This window comes from Podarcis raffonei, chromosome 15, assembly GCF_027172205.1.
Source record: "Podarcis raffonei isolate rPodRaf1 chromosome 15, rPodRaf1.pri, whole genome shotgun sequence".
Taxonomy (NCBI): Eukaryota; Metazoa; Chordata; class Lepidosauria; order Squamata; family Lacertidae; genus Podarcis; species Podarcis raffonei.
Window position 1 is genome coordinate 60,330 of NC_070616.1, and position 18,644 is coordinate 78,973.

At 52.8% G+C, this 18,644-nt stretch overlaps 2 protein-coding genes across 2 annotated transcripts in view; one reads left to right on the forward strand and one right to left on the reverse strand.

Moving 5' to 3' along the window:
- The first annotated feature begins 8,353 nt into the window (after positions 1-8,353).
- On the forward strand, positions 8,354-13,677 carry PROCA1 (protein interacting with cyclin A1). The gene is made up of 4 exons (XM_053367124.1): positions 8,354-8,879; positions 10,492-10,624; positions 11,634-11,768; positions 12,988-13,677. Exons 1-4 carry the CDS (start codon positions 8,453-8,455, stop codon positions 13,652-13,654), a joined length of 1,362 nt encoding a protein of 453 aa, XP_053223099.1. The 5' UTR covers positions 8,354-8,452; the 3' UTR covers positions 13,655-13,677.
- Positions 13,678-16,949: 3,272 nt separating this feature from the next.
- SUPT6H (SPT6 homolog, histone chaperone and transcription elongation factor) overlaps positions 16,950-18,644 on the reverse strand; it is a 41,226-nt gene continuing 39,531 nt past the window's right edge. Inside the window, exon 37 of the mRNA XM_053366317.1 lies at positions 16,950-17,978. Within this exon, the coding sequence (XP_053222292.1) occupies positions 17,792-17,978 (187 nt within the window). The 3' untranslated portion in view covers positions 16,950-17,791. The remainder of the gene's footprint in view (positions 17,979-18,644) is intronic.

The following is an 18,644-nucleotide window of genomic DNA, read 5'->3' on the forward strand; positions in this document are numbered from 1 at the left end:
GTGAGAACTTCAGTACATAACACACCTAGTCCCGCCCCGTTATGCAGGAATATGCAAGTGGCCCATACGGAGACTGAACCCACAATTTTGGTGTTATCAGCACCATGCTCTAATCACCCGAGCTAACTGGCAGCCTCTCTAGTCAGGACTGGGAAAAGACCCTTCTCTGAAATATCAACAAGCTGCTTCTGCCTGTCAGTGTAGGCACTACTGAGCTAGATGGACCTGACTGTGAAAAATTAGGACAGCTTCCTCTTTAAATTAACCCTTTATTCATAACCATGTGGACTGGAACCTGACTTTGTTTTTAGGGAAAGGGTCATAGCTCTGTGGTAGTGCACCTTGTCGATAAGCGAGCAAACTTCAAACCTACACAGGACTCTTTGCCGAAAAGTGAGCAAGCTTCAAGGTCTCACAAGATCCCAGTTTTTCTTGGGGTGGTGGTGGTGGGGAAACCAGACTTCTGGTTCCCTCAGGGCCAGGTTCTAGCATGTTTCTGAATCCTGCACCCTCTTTTTTTTTTGAGCTTGCACTTGGTGGGGAGCCGCCACCCCCTGAACCAGCCAATCCTTTGCTCCGCTGAACTACTGGGATGAAATCCAGGCAGGCCTTGCCAGGGACACCCCCTCGCTTTTCTCCTGCGGCACACAATGCGTTTCAAGGAACACATTTACAATTCAGATCAGTAGGCCAGCGCAGAGGGGGGTCCTGTCTGGAAGTGGCAGAGCCAAGCAGGGAAGCTCCTAAGCTGTAGGGGAGAGCGAGAGAGGAGGCTGTGGACCGTCTCTCCTCTCCCGCAGCAGAACTGCAGATTTATTCCTCTTGCACTTCCTTGCTAGAGTCATCGTCAAGAAAGGGCTTTGTCGACAGAGCAGGAGGCTGAGCTCACTGAGCTTTGCAGAAATATTAAAGCAAACAATTTTGTTAAACGGGGCCTGCCAGCCACAATGCCCCTCTTCTCCCGCCCTCCCGTTGGAGGCAGCAAATGCCTCTGAATGCTAGTTTTGGGGAATTGCAAGGGGGAGAGTGTTGCTCATGTGCTGAGGTCCTGCTTGTGGACATCTTCCCTTTGGGGCACCTGAGAGGCCACTGTGAGAACAGGTAAGGTAAAGGGAGCCCTGACCATTAGGTCCAGTCGTGACCGAGTCTGGGGTTGCGGCGCTCATCTCGCTCTATAGGCCGAGGGAACCAGCATTTGTCCACAGACAGCTTCCAGGTCATGTGGCCAGCATGACTAAGCTGCTTCTGGCGAACCAGAGCAGCACACGGAAACACCGTTTACCTTCCCGCCGGAGCGGTACCTATTTATCTACTTGCACTTTGAGGTGCTTTTGAACTGCTAGGTTGGCAGGAGCTGGGACTGAACAACGGGAGCTCACCCCGTGGCGGGGAATCGAACCGCCAACCTTCTGATCGGCAAGTCCTAGGCTCTGGTTTAACCCACAGCGCCAGCAGCATCCCACTGTGAGAACAGGAGGCTGGTAGAATTGCTAGAATACACACACACACACAAATCCCAAGGTCTGGACTCAGTGACTGCAAGCAGGCGGACTTGGGGAGAAGGGGATGTTGGAAGCTGCCTTATATGATCATTGGCCCATCCAGCTTAAAAGGTGGGAGAGCTCAGACTCAGGGTTCAAATGTGGCCCTTGAGGCCTCTGTCTGGCCCCTGGCGAGGCTCTCTCCTCAGGCCACACCTCCTCCCTCTTGCTTTAGGCCACACCCTCTTGCTTTAGGCCACACCTCTCACTGGCCCGACTCTGCACCTGCCTTGAAAGGGGAAGAGCCCCAGATGCCAAGTGGATTTTCTTGGGGGAAAAGGTGGGAGATCAATGCAATGAATGAAATGGAAAGAAACTGAGGAGCTTAAGTAAAAATGCGTTGTGATCAAAAGCCGCCATGGAGTTCATTAAAAACACATGCAGTCAGTGAACTCCTGAACCACCAGCAGCTGGAATAAAATAAGGACATCAGAAGAGGTTGCTGGATCAGGCCAAAGGGCTAGCATCCTGTTCTCACAGTGGGCAACCAGAGTCCCAAAAGGGAAGTCCACAAGCAGGTTCGAAGGGCAAAAGTATTCTCCAGTTGTTGTTCCCCATTGTATGGTGTTCAGAGGTAGACTGCTCTCACGTGTGGAGGTTCTGCTATCACAATAGATAAGCCTGGGCGCAGCCAGTCGAAGGGGGTCCCTCTAATTCAACATCCTGCCCTCCCAGTGGCCGATTGGATGTCCCCATGGGAAACACAGAAGCAGGACCCAACACACTGTCCGCCTAACCACCTCCCACCCCCTTACCTGTGATTCCTGCAATACAGCGGGTTGGACTAGATGACCCCTGGGATCCCTTCCAACTCGACAGTTCTAGGACCTCTCTCCCTCCGGTGGTTCCTGGCATGGACTCCTGCGCCAGCCTCCCTGTGCTGCCAGGGTCAGGCCTGAGCCTGCGTCTTCCCAGGGAAGACAAAAAAGGCAGGATGAGAAGGCACCGAGGCTGGGCTCCCACCTCAATGCAGGGTCTGTTCCCTGGGCAGAGTGAATGGGCACCTCTTGAATGGGTGAATCACGCTGCCTCTCCCCTGGCAGAGGGGCATGGCCAGCCCAGCCTTGCAGCTCAGGGCTCAGCCAAGGCCGCTGGGGGGAAAGGGATCCTCTCCATCTTGCACACAGCTGTGGGTCACACACCCCCACAACTCCTCCAGGATCTTACCAGTGTCTCCAGCAGAGATTCAGAGATTCTGGGTTGCAGCAAATTTATCATTATTTATCATTATTTATTGCGTTTTTATCCCTACTTTTTCTCCAGGTTCCTCAAGGTGGCATATCCCTTGTGCCTGCCAGAAGCTACCAAGCAGGATCCGAGCACAAGAGCAACTCTCTCCTCCTGCAGTTTCTAGCAACTGGTATTGAGAAATATTGCTGGCTCCAATTGTGGAGGCAGAGCAGAGCCATTGTGGCTAATAATAATAATAATAATAATAATTTTATTATTTGTACACCACCTATCGGACTGGGTTCCCCAGCCCCTCTGAGTAGCTTCCAACAAATATAAAAGCATAATAAAACATCAAACATCAAAAACTTCCCTATACAAGTCTGCCTTCAGATGTCTTCCGAAAGTTGCATAGTTAGGTATTTATCTCATTGAATAGAAACCATCAATATCCCTCTTCTCTTCCATGAATTTGTCTGATCCTTTTTAAAAGCCATCCTAGTTGGTGGCAGGGAGTTCCGTAGTTTAACTCTGTGCTGTGTGAAGAAGGACTTTATCTGTCCTGAACCTTCCAAATTCGGCTTCATTGGGGGTCACAAGTTCTAGTGTGATGAGAGAAGGGAGAACAGCAAAGACTTGACATCTTTCCGCAGGGCCTGCAAGACAGAGCTGTTCCGCCTGGCCTTTGGTTTGGACTCAGTCTGACCCTTATGTTGCTCTCCCCTTACGGTCTTGATCTATGGGCTACTTTTAAAATGAGGCTGCATTTTAAATTGCATTTTAAAATCCCCCCTATTATTTTCTTTATTGTAATTTTATTGGTGTTAGTCACCCTGAGCCTGGCTCTGGCCGGGGTAAAGGTAAAGGGACCCCTGACCATTAGGTCCAGCCGTGGCCGACTCTGGGGTTGCGGCGCTCATCTCGCTTTATTGGCCGAGGGAGCCGGTGTACAGCTTCCGGGTCATGTGGCCAGCATGACTAAACTGCTTCTGGCGAACCAGAGCAGCGCACGGAAACGCCGTTTCCCTTCCCGCCGGAGCAGTACCTATTTATCTACTTGCACTTTGACATGCTTTCGAACTGCTAGGTGGGCAGGAGCAGGGACCGAACAACGGGAGCTCACCTTGTTGCGGGGATTCGAACTGCTGACCTTCTGATCGGCAAGTCCTAGGCTCTGTGGTTTAACCCACAGCGCCACCCGTGTCCCTCTGGTTGGGGAGGGCAGGGTATAAATAAAATTTATTTATTTATTTTTATTACTATTATTATTATAATTATTATTTTCCTTCCACAATGCTGCAACTTTTCTTCCTCCTCCCCTCTGTAGGGGAACTGCACCTTCTGGGGCCTGATGTGCGCTGTGATCAGCTGTGGTCCCTGCATTCCAGCGGGTAGGGATGGATGACCCCCGGGTCCCTTCCAGCGCTACAACTCTAGGATTCAAAGCAGCCTTAGATTTTTGTCCAACCCAAGACGCAGGTGGGTTGCATAACTTCCCCCAGGATCCACACACAAACCCACACACACAGAGGGCTTTCTTAGAACACTTCTGGAGAAACCAGCTCAGCCCCAGAGCCGGCTTGCAGGGGTCCCTCCAGTCCACCAGGGCAGGCGGGGGTCACCTCGTTGACCCGGGATGGCGGGCGCAGCTTTCTGGACAAAGAGCTCTGTCCCGAAGGGGCCTGAAAGAAAGGAATCCCAAAGGAGGCCGCGTCCTACGGGCCCTCCAAGATCACCCCATCTCAGTTGCCACAGCGACCGGCCTCAGCCCACCCTCTTGGAAGCCAGTCATGAATTCGAGAAGGGGGGGCTGCCGAGGTAACTCTCGGTCAGTCCCAGGAGCAGCAGGAGGGAAGGAAGCTGCTGAAGAGCTAACCCTTTCGTCCTCAGGCTGCGCCAGGGGGAGAAAGGCTGCCGGCCTGGACCTGCACCCATGTTGTTGTTTAGTTGTTTAGTCGTGTCCGCCTCTTCGTGACCCCCTGGACCAGAGCACGCCAGGCACTCCTGTCTTCCACTGCCTCCCGCAGTTTGGTCAGACTCATGCTGGTAGCTTTGAGAACACTGTCCCACCATCTCATCCTCTGTCATCCCCTTCTCCTTGGGCCCTCCATCTTTCCCAACATCAGGGTCTTTTCCAGGGAGTCTTCTCTTCTCATGAGGTGGCCAAAGTACTGGAGCCTCAGCTTCAGGATCTGTCCTTCCAGGGAGCACTCAGGGCTGATTTCCTTCAGAATGGAGAGGTTGGATCTTCTTGCACCCATAGGTGCACCCATAGGGCACCCAAAAGGCTCCCCTGGATGCACCCTGGATGCCCTTGAAGCTGACCCAGAAACTCCAGCGGGTGCAGAATGCCGCAGCGAGACTCCTTACAGGGTCCTTGCCGCAGGATCACATTCACCCGGTGTTATACCAGCTGCACTGGCTCCCGGTGGACTACAGGATCCGGTTCAAGGTGCTGGTTTTGACCTTTAAAGCCCTATACGGCCTAAGACCCTTATACCTACGGGACTGCCTCTCCTGGTATGTCCCATGTAGGACCTTTTGGTCTTCAAATAAAAACATCTTGGAGGTCCTGGGCCACAGGGAGGTTAGGCTGGCTTCAACCAGAGCCAGGGCCTTTTCAGTACTGGCCCCGACTTGGTGGAACGACCTGTCACAAAAGACCAGGGCCCTGTGGGACTTGACATTTTTCCGCAGGGCCTGCGAGACAGAGCTGTTCCACCAGGCCTTTGGCCAAGGCACAGTCTGACCCTCTCCTTTGGTAATCCTCACAGAACTCTAGCCCAATGGTTGCCATTAATTTGATTCTAAATTGATTTTCGAATGTATTGGTTTTAGAATGCTGTGTTACTTTATTGTTGTTAGCCTCTCTGAGCCCGGCTTCGGCTGGGGAGGGTGGGATATAAAGAAAATTTTATTATTAATAATATGGCTCAGAGTGTGAAGAGAGGAACTCTGTGGAAGGTAGGGTGGAGACTTCCAAGGTGCCAAGTTCAAACATCTTCCCAACAGCCTCTGAAATGCTAATTCTCCCAGTGTTTTATCATCTGACGGTTCTCGATTTCCACATTGGATAAATGTGACGTCTCTGCATCTGATCGTTGACCTGCAATGCTGCTTTGATAACATTTAATAATAATAATAATAATAATAATAATAATAATAATAATAATAATAATTTATTATTTATACCTCACCCATCTTGCTGGGTTTCTCCAGCCACTCTGGTCTGCTTCCAACAGACTATTAAAATACAATAACCTATTAAACATTAAAAGCTTCCCTAAACAGGGCTGCCTTCAGGTGTCTTCTAAAAATCTGGTAGTTGTTTTTCTCTTTGACATCTGGTGGGAGGGTGTTCCACAGGGCAGGTGCCACCACCAAGAAATTAAAAGACGCCTGCTTCTTGGGAGAAAAGCAATGACAAACCTAGACAGCATCTTAAAAGGCAGAGACATCACCTTGCCAACAAAGGTCCGTATAGTAAAAGCTATGGTTTTCCCAGTAGTGATGTATGGAAGTGAGAACTGGACTATAAAGAAGGCTGATGGCTGAAGAATTGATGCTTTTGAATTCTGGTGCTGGAGGAGACTCTTGAGAGTCCCATGGACTGCAATAATAATAATAATAATAATAATAATAATAATAATAATAATAATAATAATTTTATTTATATCCCGCCCTCCCCAGCCGAAGCCGGGCTCAGGGCGGCTAACAACAATCAAATAATCAAACAGTCAAATAATCAAACATTCTAAAAATATTTCATTATAAAAATTGATTAAAATCAAGTTGATGGCAACCGATTAAGCAAAATTCTGTGCAGGTTGCCAGAGGAGGGAGTCAGGCTGCACCCTGACCAAAGGCCTGGTGGAACAACTCTGTCTTGCAGGCCCTGCAGAAAGATGTCAGGTCCCACAGGGCCCTAGTCTCTTGTGACAGAGCGTTCCACCAGATTGGAGCCGCAGCCGAGAAGGCCCTGGCTCTAGTTGAGGCCAGCCTAACCTCTCTGAGGCCTGGGACCTTGAGGATGTTATTATTTGCAGACCGTAGGTTTCTCTGTGGGGCATACCAGGAGAGGCGGTCCCGTAGGTACGAGGGTCCTAGGCCGTATAGGGCTTTAAAGGTTAAAACCAGCACCTTAAACCTGATCCTGTACTCCACCGGGAGCCAGTGCAGCTGGTATAGTACCGGATGAATGTGATCTCGCAGTGAAGACCCCATAAGGAGTCTCGCCGCGGCATTCTGCACCCGCTGGAGTTTCTGGGTCAGTCTCAAGGGCAGCCCCACGTAGAGCGAGTTACAATAATCCAGTCTGGAGGTGACCGTCGCGTGGATCACAGTGGCTAGGTCAGGGCGAGAGAGATAAGGGGCCAACTGCTTAGCTTGGCGGAGATGAAAAAATGCCGCCTTTGTTATAGCTGTAATCTGCGCCTCCATAGAGAGGGAGGTATCGAAGATTACACCCAAACTCTTAACGGACGGTGCTGGCACTAATTGCACCCCCGCAAGAGATGGGAGTTGCTCCCTCAATCCCATATCGTCCCGTCCCAGCCAGAGGACCTCTGTCTTCGAAGGATTTAACTTCAACCGGCTCCCACGTAACCATCCAGCCACAGCTTCCAGACATCTGGTCAGTGTGTCTGGGGCCGAGTCAGGATGGCCATCCATCAACAGATAGAGTTGGGTGTCATCGGCATACTGATGGCAACCCAGCCCAAAACTCCGGACAAGCTGGGCGAGGGGGCGCACAAAGATGTTAAAAAGCATCGGGGAGAGAATCACACCCTGAGGCACTCCACACACCAAGGAGTGGCGCGATGACAATTCCCCCCCAAGCGCCACCCTCTGTCCCTGACCAGAGAGAAACGAGCGCAGCCATTGAAGGACTGTGCCCTGGATCCCCACGTCGGCAAGGCGGTGGTCCAGGAGTTCGTGATCGACCATGTCGAAGGCTGCTGACAGATCTAGAAGAATCAGCAGCCCCGACCCGCCTCGATCCAGCTGCCTGCGGAGATCATCTGTTAGGGCGACCAGAGCCGTCTCGGTCCCATGACCAGCGCGGAAGCCGGACTGGAATGGATCCAGAGCAGATGTTTCATTCAGAAACCTACCAAGAAGACCTGCAAGAAGATCAAACCTCTCCATTCTGAAGGAAATCAGCCCTGAGTGCTCACTGGAAGGACAGATCGTGAAGCTGAGGCTCCAAGACTTTGGCAACCTCATGAGCTAGTCCATCCTATAGCTGAACCATCACAACAGCTGGCAAGGAATACTCCTGCGTCTGACACAACTGGGGTGTTTTCTTGAAATCTAAACTATAAGTATGCCCAAAACCATGAGCTATGATTCAAGGATCATTTGGCTGTGCTTCCTTGAATTGCAGGCGATTGGACTGGACCTTTGCGGTCTCTTCCGCCTCGAACACCCCACGATTCCTCGCTGGTGCCCAGACGCACCTGCTGAGTCATCCAGCGCAGCTGTCAAGTGAAGAACTACGTCCGCCACCCTGACTAAGAAAAGCCTGCGCTTTCTGCTTCCCAGAGCTGGGAGCCCGTCGAGATTTGGAGCGGGGGAGAGAGAGGGAGGGAGGGAGGGAGGGCTCCGGCCCCTCCCCTCCCCGCGGATCAGGCCACCGCACGGCGGGGCTTAAAAGGCGCCGGGCGCGCCGGGCGCTGTCTCTGCGCCCTGGTGCTGAAAGCGAGCCGCCGCCGCCCGCTCCGTCGGTGGCTCCCGCCGCGATGCCTGGCACGTCGCTGCCGCTGCTGCTGCTGCTGCTGGCGGGGGCTGGATCCAGCCCGGTCCGGCCCCCGGCGGCCCTCTGCGTCCTCCGCAGCCCGCTGGCGGCCGGCGTGCTCCGCTTGGAGGCGTCCGACGGGAAAGAGCTCCTGAGCGCCACTTGGGCGCCCCGACGACGCGCCAGCCTGAGCGGCTGCAGCGTCTCCGCGGAGCCCCGGGAGGTGGCCGCCTTCCTGGGCCGCTGTTCCGCGGGGGCGCAGGAGGCGGAGGAGCCCGACTTCCCCGGGATGGAAGAAGCCAAGGCGGCCTGCCTCGACGGCGCGGACGGCAGAGAGGCTTCCTCCCGGCGCCGGACCAAGCGCGGCTTCACCTACCCGGGGACACTCTGGTGCGGAGCCGGCAACATCGCGGAGAGCTACGAAGAACTGGGTAACTAACGGGAGATGGAGAAGGCGCGGGGAGGGAGGGGACGGAGGAAGGGGGGCTTGCCCAGCCAGGAGCCTCTTGCTTCGCCAACTTGGCGCCCTCCGGATACATGGAACGGCGCAATGTTTGTTTGTTTGTTTTTTAAATAACTTCTTTATTCAAAATTAAAACAAAACATATTATCCAGAAACATATGATCCTTAACCCCCCCATTTTTCCTCCCTCCCCCCACAGAACCCACCCACCCCCCGACTTCCCTCAGTTTCAGTCTTTTGATTTCTCTAAAAATGCTATTTTCTGCATGTTACACAGTTGTATAGATCCTCAAACTATTTAGCTGCTTATCAATAAAAGGTTTGTGAATGTTTATTCAAAACCAGCCAAGGAGTCCAGTTCGCTTCAAGTACTTTGTAAAGGGTTCCCATTCATCTTTAAAGTCACAGTTATCCTTGTCCCGTAGCTTATATGTCAGTTTTGCCAGTTCTGCATAGTCCATCAATTTTTCTTGCCAGGATTCTTTAGTTGGGGTTTCTTCAGTCTTCCATCCTTCCATCCTGAAGACTGGAAGGATGGAACAGCGCAATGTTTAAGAGAGGCAGTGTGGCGTAGTGCTTAGAGGGTCGGGCTAGGGCCTGGGAGACCAGGGTTCGAATTCCCCACTCCGCCATGGAGCTCATCGGGTGTGCTTGGAGCAGACACTGCCTCTGTCAGCCTGACCTACCTCACAGGGTTGTGGTCGGGAGAACCATGCTACTCCGCCTTGAACTCGCACCCATGGCTTCAAGTTGCAAGAAAGAAAGGAAATTCTGACTAAACATCAGGGGGAACTTTCCGACAGGAAGAGTGGACACTCCTTCCCTGAAGGTTTTTAAGCAAAGGTTGGGTGGCCATCTGTCAGAGATGCTTTAGCGGAGAATTCCTGTATTTCAGGGGGCTGGACTAGATGACCCTTCGGGTCCCTTCCAACTCTACAATACAGGAATTCTCCGCTAAAGCATCCAGGACAGAGGGCCATCCTGTGTCCTCCTGTGACCACAGCTATGTGATGATGATGATGATGATGGGGGCTGACCGGAGGAGGAGCCCAAAGGGCAGCTGCTTGGCTTGGACCAGGGAGGGTGGCAGTGCCCCTAGAGGGACTGTGGGATTACCTGGGGGCAGCTAAGATGCCAGGGGGCAGCAAGAAGCGCTGGAGGTGCAAGCAACTCTCAGACTTTGAAAAGCTGGCATTGCTCATCAAGTTCATCAGTTTTGGTGAATTAACCAAACTAAGTAGTTAAAGTGGATTTTGAATAGACATGCAGTCGATAGCAGGAATAGCTCAGTCAGCAGAGCATGGGACTCCTAAGCTCAGGGTTGTGCGTTTGATCTCCACACTGGGCACTAGATGACCCTGGTGGTCCCTCCCAACTCTATTATTGTTCCTGTTGCGAATTTTACTGTGTCGCCCTCTACCTCAGTGGGTCATGCATGCTGCTATTCTGAAGGATGCTTTTTCGGGGTAGGGCAGGGGACAGAGGGGATGAGCTTGGGGAGCCAGTGTTTCTAAAGCCATACCTAGGCTGGTCTTCTTAATTTTACCTGCCGCCCTCCAATCCCTCCTACTCTCTTTCAGGAGCTCACCAGGAGACGGACAGGTGCTGCCGGGAACACGACCACTGCCAGCACGTCATCCACCCTTTCACCTACAAGTACGGGTACCGCAATTTCCGATGGCACACCATCAGCCACTGCGACTGCGATAACAGGTGAGCGGAAGGGAGGGGCGGGGTTTGGGAGGAAGTTTCTGCAGGGCCCCCAAAACACAGAACCACAGAATGGCAGTGATGGGAAAGATAAAGGGACCCCTGACCATTAGGTCCAGTCGTGGCCGACTCTGGGGTTGGGGCGCTCATCTCGCTTTACTGGCCAAGGGAGTTGGCGTACAGCTTCCGGGTCATGTGGCCAGCATGACTAAGCCACTTCTGGAGAACCAGAGCAGCGCACGGAAACGCTGTTTACCTTCCCGCCGGAGTGGTACCTATTTATCTACTTGCACTTTGACGCGCTTTCGAACTGCTAGGTTGGCAGGAGCAGGGACCGAGCAACGGGAGCTCACCCTGTCGCGGGGATTCGAACCGCCGACCTTCCGATCGGCAAGCCCAAGAGGCTCAGTGGTTTAACCCACAGCACCACCCGCGTCCTGGTAGTGATGGTAGTGCCATGCAAGAATAGGCAACTGTTTCATACGGGGATCAAACCCACAACCTTAGCAGGTTACCAGCACCACACTCTAACCAACTGAGCTATTGCCTCTCGTGCAAAACTCCGGCCCTGCAGTTTCCAAAAGTGAGAAGGAGCCCCTCTTCAACCCTGCCTCCCCCTCCATATATTTCTTCCAAACACCCAGATCTTCAAGGCCAGCCCAGATAAGGCGACTGAAATCTGTGCAGCTATTGTGTGTTAGAACATAGAAAACCTCAAACAACACAAGACCAAGACGTCAGGGAGTTGCCAGGGTTTGAGCTCCAGCTTTGCATGCAGAAGGGCCCAGGTTCAATTCCCAACTGCACAGAACTGTAGAGGTGGAAGGGAACCCAGGGGTCATCCAGTCCAACCCTCTGCAATGCACAACAGAAGGTTAGTGTGGGTTTAAAAAAAAATAAAATACAAAAATTAAAAGGATGTGTTTTGGGAGCCCCCTTGGGATTTTTCAAATGGAAAAGCTAGATGTTTATCCTAAAGTGAAATGGAAACCCCTCCGCCATCCTTTTATAGGTTAAAGGCATGCCTGCGAGCCGTGAACGACACAGCCTCCCGCGTGGTGGGCCAGGCCTTCTTTAACGTCATCCAAGTGCCTTGCTTTGAGTTTGCCTACAAAGAGCAATGTGTGGAGCCTTATCTCTACGTCTGGTAAGCGGCTCTTAGTTCCTTCTCTGCCCCCAGCAACCTCCTCTTCAAACTTGAGCAACAGAAGCAGGATGAGTGCTCAAGGAACGGCTCTGCTATTATTGCCGCAGCAGAACAGAGCAGGCTTTTCCATCAAAGCACAAACAGAGGGGCTGGGAGTTGGGAGAGGCTGCTTTGAATGCAGAGGGAAACAAGGGAAGAAATGAGCAGAGGGGATGTTGTTGTTGATTATGATTTGTATGCTATTTTCTTATTGCACTTAAAACCCTGCAAGGTAGATTAGGCTGAAGGACAGTGACTGGCCCAAGTCACAACCAGGGAGCTTCATGGCTGAGTGCAGGGGGATTTGAACCCAGATCCTAGTCTGACACTCTAACCACTATGCCATACTGTCCAACTCTTCTCCCTCTGGGGATTCCGGCCTGGTTGCCTCCCTCCCCATTCCTAGCTTTTATTCAAGACAGAGGCTGCCTGGTTTTCTTTTCCGCTGGTAGAATCGCAGTTTTCAATGAGCTTGCACGTTTTAAATTCTTTAACGTGATTTTTATATCATTGCTTGAAAAGCTGCAGTTTGGTTTTAGTGGGCTTTATCTTTTCTATGCTCTACAGTTACAAAAGCACTTTTGCAAAACTCACCTGGGAGGATCAGACTTTATTCAAATCAATTATCAAGAAGGAAGCCTGCAACTAGGGCTGGCTGGACTTGGCCTTAAAATGATACAAAAGGAACCTGCTCCAGAATAATCCAGATTCTGCAAACATGTGCTATATGCAAATATGGGGGGGGGGAATGCACATTTTCTTTCCATGCATGTAATTTATCCTGCTGGTGATAGTCACAGGTGTGTGGCTATGGGTGCCAGAAGCACTGCCAGGCCTTAAAACACACACCTCATCTCCCCAACTAATCATCTGACTTCTGAAGCAATGGTAGCACAAGGACTAGAAACTTGACCTCTTTCATTTTAAAGCAGAGGTGGGGAAATTTGTTGGGCTTCACCTCCCATCACCCTCCCTGGGGTTAACAGGGCCTGAAGTCCAGCAACACCTGGAAGACCACAGGATTCCCCACCCCTGCTTTAAAAAGCGGTCAGCTTTCTAGTCCTCAGCATCCCTACTTTGAAACGAGCCAAAATGATGCCCCCAGCCTGTGAAGTTTCCCCTGTGTGCTCAGGGAATCCCTGCAACTTCTGGTTATCTGTGTCTGCTCAATTTTTGCCAGGTGCAAGAACTACACAACCGTGGCAGTTGCTGTGGCGCAAGATCCAGTGTTGTACGAATACGGCGGGGGGCTCATAGACGGGCTGGCAACCCGCCAGCCGCCCCCGGCAAAGTCTTCCACCACCACCTCCTTCCGTCTGTTGGCGGGTTCATCTCCTCTTCCCCGCAAGCCGGACCCGCCTGTTGTGGCAGTGGCTGGGACCACTCCTGCCCCCCAGGCCAGGCCCAGCGACACCCCCAAGAAGCAGCGGAAGGGCAAGGGCAAAGGAAGAAAAGGCAGAAGGGGGAAAGGCTTGAAGAAGGCGGCGTTGGCGGCAAAGGCTGCGACCGTCCCTCATCCGGCGAGAGAGGACCCCGCCGCCTTTCCAAAGCAGCTGGTGGAGCAAGAGCCGGCCAAGGTGGATTTCCAAGACCCCGTGGGGCGTCTGGACTTAGGGGAGGAAGATCTGTTCAATGCCATCCTAGGCGACGACCCTGCGGGATTGGCCGAACCAGGGGGCAGAGAGCCAACTGCCCTGCCCAAGGCCACCCCCAGGCCCCCCACTGTCCAGCCTCCTCCGAGGAAGAGGAAAGGGAGGAGGCGGCGTCTCAGGGAGAGAGATGGACGGTCCCAGCATTTGCCCCACCCAGACTCGGGGGGCAAGATCTCCGCAGTCCAGGCTGCGTAATAAACAGGCAGAATCAGATCAAGCCCAAAGACCCTGACTTTACTTATGTGCTCCACTCCAGGAGGGCAGGGAAACATCAGTGGGGGGGGGGTCTGGAGGAGCTGAGGGTGCCTGGCACCCACCCCGCCCAGTCAAAAGGTGCTTGCCTGCCAAAGTCCACTGGCACCAAGTGTCCCACCCCAGGAAGTCTATGCATGCACTCAAGAATGAAATCCTGCCAAGTCATGCAAACTGGCACCCGTTTGCTTGCATTTTGCGGGATTTCGTCTGCCAGGTGGCAGAAGCAAAACAGGACACGAGACCACCTCCCAAAACCCCAATAGCTCTGCCAAGGGGGCACAGCAGCTGCTCTGCAGGCAGAAGGCCTCAGGGCTCAAGCCTCAAGCCCAGTTGGTGCTAACCTGATGTCGCTCCCCAGGTGTTTTGGACCAAGGCTCCCTAACCCTGACGCTGCTGCAGTTTGTTGCAAAATAAAGAGAGTAAGTGATCAGAAATGCTTGTTTCTTCCAGGACAGACAGACAGTCCTCAGGTAGAAACAGCTTGATCCTGAACACTTGGGAGTTCTAGTTACAGGTAGGTAGCCCTGTTGGTCTGCCATAGTCAAAACACAATTAAAAAAAAAATTCCTTCCAGTAGCACCTTAGAGACCAAAAAAGTTTGTTGTTGGCATGAGCCTTCGTGTATCTGAAGAAGTGTGCCTGCACACGAAAGCTCATACCAATAACAAACTTGGTCTCTAAGGTGCTACTGGAAGGATTTTTTTTTTTTAAAATTTTGTTTCCACTTGGGAGTCCTTTAGCATCAATGTCTGCATTGCAAGGGATTGCAATGCAGACAGTCCCTTCCTATGCTATGATGTTATGATGAAAAATAAAGCAGCTTGTGAATCTCATCCTTTGTGATGTCCTTAGCTAAATCTAAAGGACCAGAACATGGTTTTTTTGGTGTTGTGACCCAGGTATGGTTCTCAGGCTGCAGAATCCTGCACCAAGTACCAAGTGCATTCAGGATGTGGTGGGACCCTTAGAATCGAAGAGTTGGAAGGGCCCACCAAAGGATATGCACGTTTGGCTCATTTCCCCACACTTCAGGAGGGGGTCTGCCTCCCCAGATGCTGACCTCTCACAGGTGGAGGCCAACTGGTATCCCTTCCTTGAGAGGCTCTGGGTAGGAATGGTCTGCCTGCTGAGCACTCCTCGCGTTCTCTGGCTTCTTCATGAAAGGCCACTGGTGTTCTGGATACGAAGGGGAAATCAAGGTTGCTGCTCCCAGACAAGAAAGGAAAGAGATTCTGCCAACAGAAGCAGCCTTTAAAGCCCATGCTCTCAAATTTCCAGCATTTTTACACCTTTGATTTACAGTTTCTCTGCTTCCAGGCCTTCCTTCTTTCCCTAGGGACCTGCGGCCAAAGATTTGTCTGGTTGCAAAGGACGCTGTCTTCCAGCAAGTCAGATTTGTTCCATCTAGAATTTCAGAACCCTAGAGTTGGCAGGATTCGCACCCAAAGCCTCCTTGGCAGCACAGTGTTGTCTGCTGGCAGCAATGCATCTCCAGGGTTTCAGGCAGGGCTCTGTCCCAGCCTTAACTGCAGATGCCATCAGGGGCAGAGCCTGGGACCTTCTGCATGCAAAGCAGATACTCTGCTACAGAGCTGTGGCACTCCCCGCCCAAAATGAAGTTCGCAGTCCTCATGGTCTGCATAAAGGGGTGATTTGATTGGGAATCCAAGAAACTGCCATTTATGGAGTCAGATCATTGGTCCATTCACCCCAGCATTGTCTAAACCAGCGGTTCTCAACCTGTGGGTCCCCAGATGTTGTTGGACTACAACTCCCATCACCCCTGACTGGCAGAAGCCCTCCAGGCTTTCTGGCAGGGATTACCCCCGGGCTCTGGCCCCACCACCAAGCCAGGACCCTTCCTGATGGGCCTGAGCCTTTCCCCATCTTTTCCTACCACCCTGCTTATCTGGTCTTCACTCTCCCACCTTGTTGGGTTTCTCAACCACCTCTGAAGAGCCACTCTGAGCAGGAAGGCAAATACTTCCAGTTGAGCTCCACTGCAGTCCAGAGACTCCCTATTACATGTCAATAATAATAATAATAACAATAATTTATTATTTATACCCCGCCCATCTGGTTGAGTTTCCCCAGCCACTCTGGGCGGCTTCCAATTGAGTGTTAAAAACCATACAGCATTAAATATTAAAAGCTTATAGGCTTATGTTTAGACTGCAGGAGTTCAGATTGGGGTGGCGTCCTCAGAGATGCCTGCCCTGTTTCTGAAAGGATGGGAGTGCCCTTTCGTGCCTCGCATGAGGCAACAGGGATCCTGCAGAGACTCCACAGGCAGCTGCTGTTGCCTCTAGGCAGGAACAGCAGAACTGCTCCAGGCTCACCCCGAAAACGCAGGGATGGAGCAGAATCGGGCAGCTTCAAGGCAGACCAAGTGGGCGGGGATGCCAGAGCAGGCCCGTCCAAAGAGACGAATGGGGAACAGCTGGCAGAGGTGGGACAGCGGGCTTTTTAGTCATTGCTTGGGAAAGTTCCTTTTAAGAAACAAAATGGAAAGCAGCAATTCTAGGGATGCTGGGCGGGGGGGGGGGGGGAATTGTGGCAACATCCAGTGCTGTGCAAATCACAGTGAGAAAACCGGGGTGGGTTGGGGAAGGTCAGCCAGATTATGAGAGTGAAAAGGAGAGGAAACAGCTTCTGGCAGAGATGGTGCTTAGAGGCAAAGACTCCTCCTGGCTTCCCAGGAGCAGCCACACAGCCACCCCAAAGAGCAAGGATTTCATTGTCGAGAGGAGAAGTCACAAAGCGACAAAGCGACTCCACCTGCTGGGGGGTCCAGAGCACAAGGCAAGAGGAGCATGCCCCCCCCCCGCTGCACAGAACAGCTCCAGGGACCAGGCCCAAAGGGGACGGAAAGGGTTGGGGAGGAAGGAGAGAAATGGCAGGCATGGCCTGGCCCTGATCCACCACCCAGGAATTGAGGCAGAGCCTTTGTCCACCCCCGCAGGGCTGGCACAGTTGTGGGGGCTTTGTGAACTGTCCCCAGCCCCCCACCCGGAGGAGACTGGGCAGAAAAGAAAGGCACTTAAATCCCTGCATCTCCAGAGTCCCCTCCCCCACAAGCCAGTTCCTCCCACCCCACAGATCCCCTCCCGCCCCTCACACACAACCTCCCCACTGCCCCCGCTTTGGCCCTGGGTTTTGTGCAAGGGAGTCCAGTCAGACTCAGTCTCTGCCCTCTTTGGCTGGCAAGCAAGGAGAGAGAAAACCTCCACAAAGGTTCAGTAGAAACACTATTTATTCCTCGGTGTTGTTGGGAGTGAGCGGAGGGGGGGCAGTGGGGTGGGTAAAGGGGGGGGAGCACTACTTGGCATTCAGGCCGCCGCAAAACTCTCACTCTCCCGGTACTTTGCAGCTCCTAAACAAAAGCCGCGGTCGCCCCAGGTTCAACTCTGCAGTCTCATTTTTTTTGAAAAGTAACACAACTGAATAAATATTGTCCCGGAGAGGGTGTGCCAAGGAAAAGCCAGCTGATGGGCGAGGAAGGCTGGATTCTCTTCCAGCCACAGAGCGCCCCCCCTCGCCCTGGCATGCCAGGGGGCTGGGCAAATGCAAAGCCCTTTCCATACGTACAAATACAGGCAACGAGCGAAGAAGGAGGGAGAGAAAGACAGACAGACACACACAGAGAGAGAGAGACTGAGAGAGCAAACCCTGGCCCAGTCACTGGCAGAGCCCCTCTCCTGGAACCCCTTGCCCCCCCCCCCAATCCCAAAGGTTTTATTCCTCCACACAGCCGGATCTGGCCAGCACTCCAGGGGCAGTTTCGGAAAAAGAGAACATCACTGGCGGGAGGACCGGCTGACGCCGGCTGCGAGAGCAAAGCGCAGAAGAGCAGCGGGAGGGCCGAGTCAGGACTGGCGCCCCGCCCAGCAGAAAGGCTGCCTCCGCTGCCAGTATATACACAAGGGCCTCTCCTCTCCAACCCACAAGGAGGGCGCTGCCCAGCGTCCCTGGCACATGCCTCGAGTGTCCAGTGCAAAGGAAACAAAGACCCCGAGAGAGGTGGCCAGCCGGCAGGAGGGAGAGAGGGGGTCTCCAGCGGCAGTGAGGGGAGCAGGACTACCGGTCCATCTCATCTAGCAGCGGGGTGGCGTCTCCGGCGACCGACATGGGCGTGCTCTCGATCATGGGGCTGGGCGAGGGGCGGGGGGTCAGCCGCTGCTTCTGCTTCCTCCGCTCAGCCTCCTTCTCCTGCAGCCACTGCTCCGCCATCTTGCCCCAGTCGATGGCCGTGTGGCTGCTGGACCTGGACAGGGAGGGAGAGAGGAAGGAGGTCAACAACAGGCCAATCCAGTGTTAGAAACGGAGAGAGGAAAGCTGGAGGCTAAAGGGAACCTTAAACCGGAGTTACGGGAGCAACAGCAGAATGTCTAGGCGCACTTTTTTAAATAACAAGAATGCAAAGCTGAGAATGAATGAACTGCAGCTAAACTATTATGCTCATTTTTCACACGGCCCAGTCCTTCCAATGCCCATCACTTAAGGGGGTTTCTTCTCCTGTCTTCAGAGACTGGCTGGAAGTGGGGAGGCAGAAAAATGTCCTTCTTTCCTTCCAGTCTGCAGTTTTAACCTGAAATCTTAGGCGCAGTACTGCTCCTCAGAGCTCAGAAACTACTCGCGCGAATTCCCTGTCGCAAAATGCGCCTAGAACAATGGGCGTTTCGAACGCTGGGCTGATCCAGAGAGTGCTGTGTGTCTGGAGCTCTTGGTGCAGGACACCAGAGCTATGTCAAAGGTTCCAGGCAGAGGGTCCCTCCTCAGCCCTACCTGGAGATGCTACTGCTGGAAACGGAATTCAGAGCTTTCTGCATGCAAATAAAGTGCCCTGGCCCTAAAGATATGGCAGGATTCATTGTTCTGAATTAAGTACTGATTTAAATACGGACATAGGAAGCTGCCTTATACTGAGCCT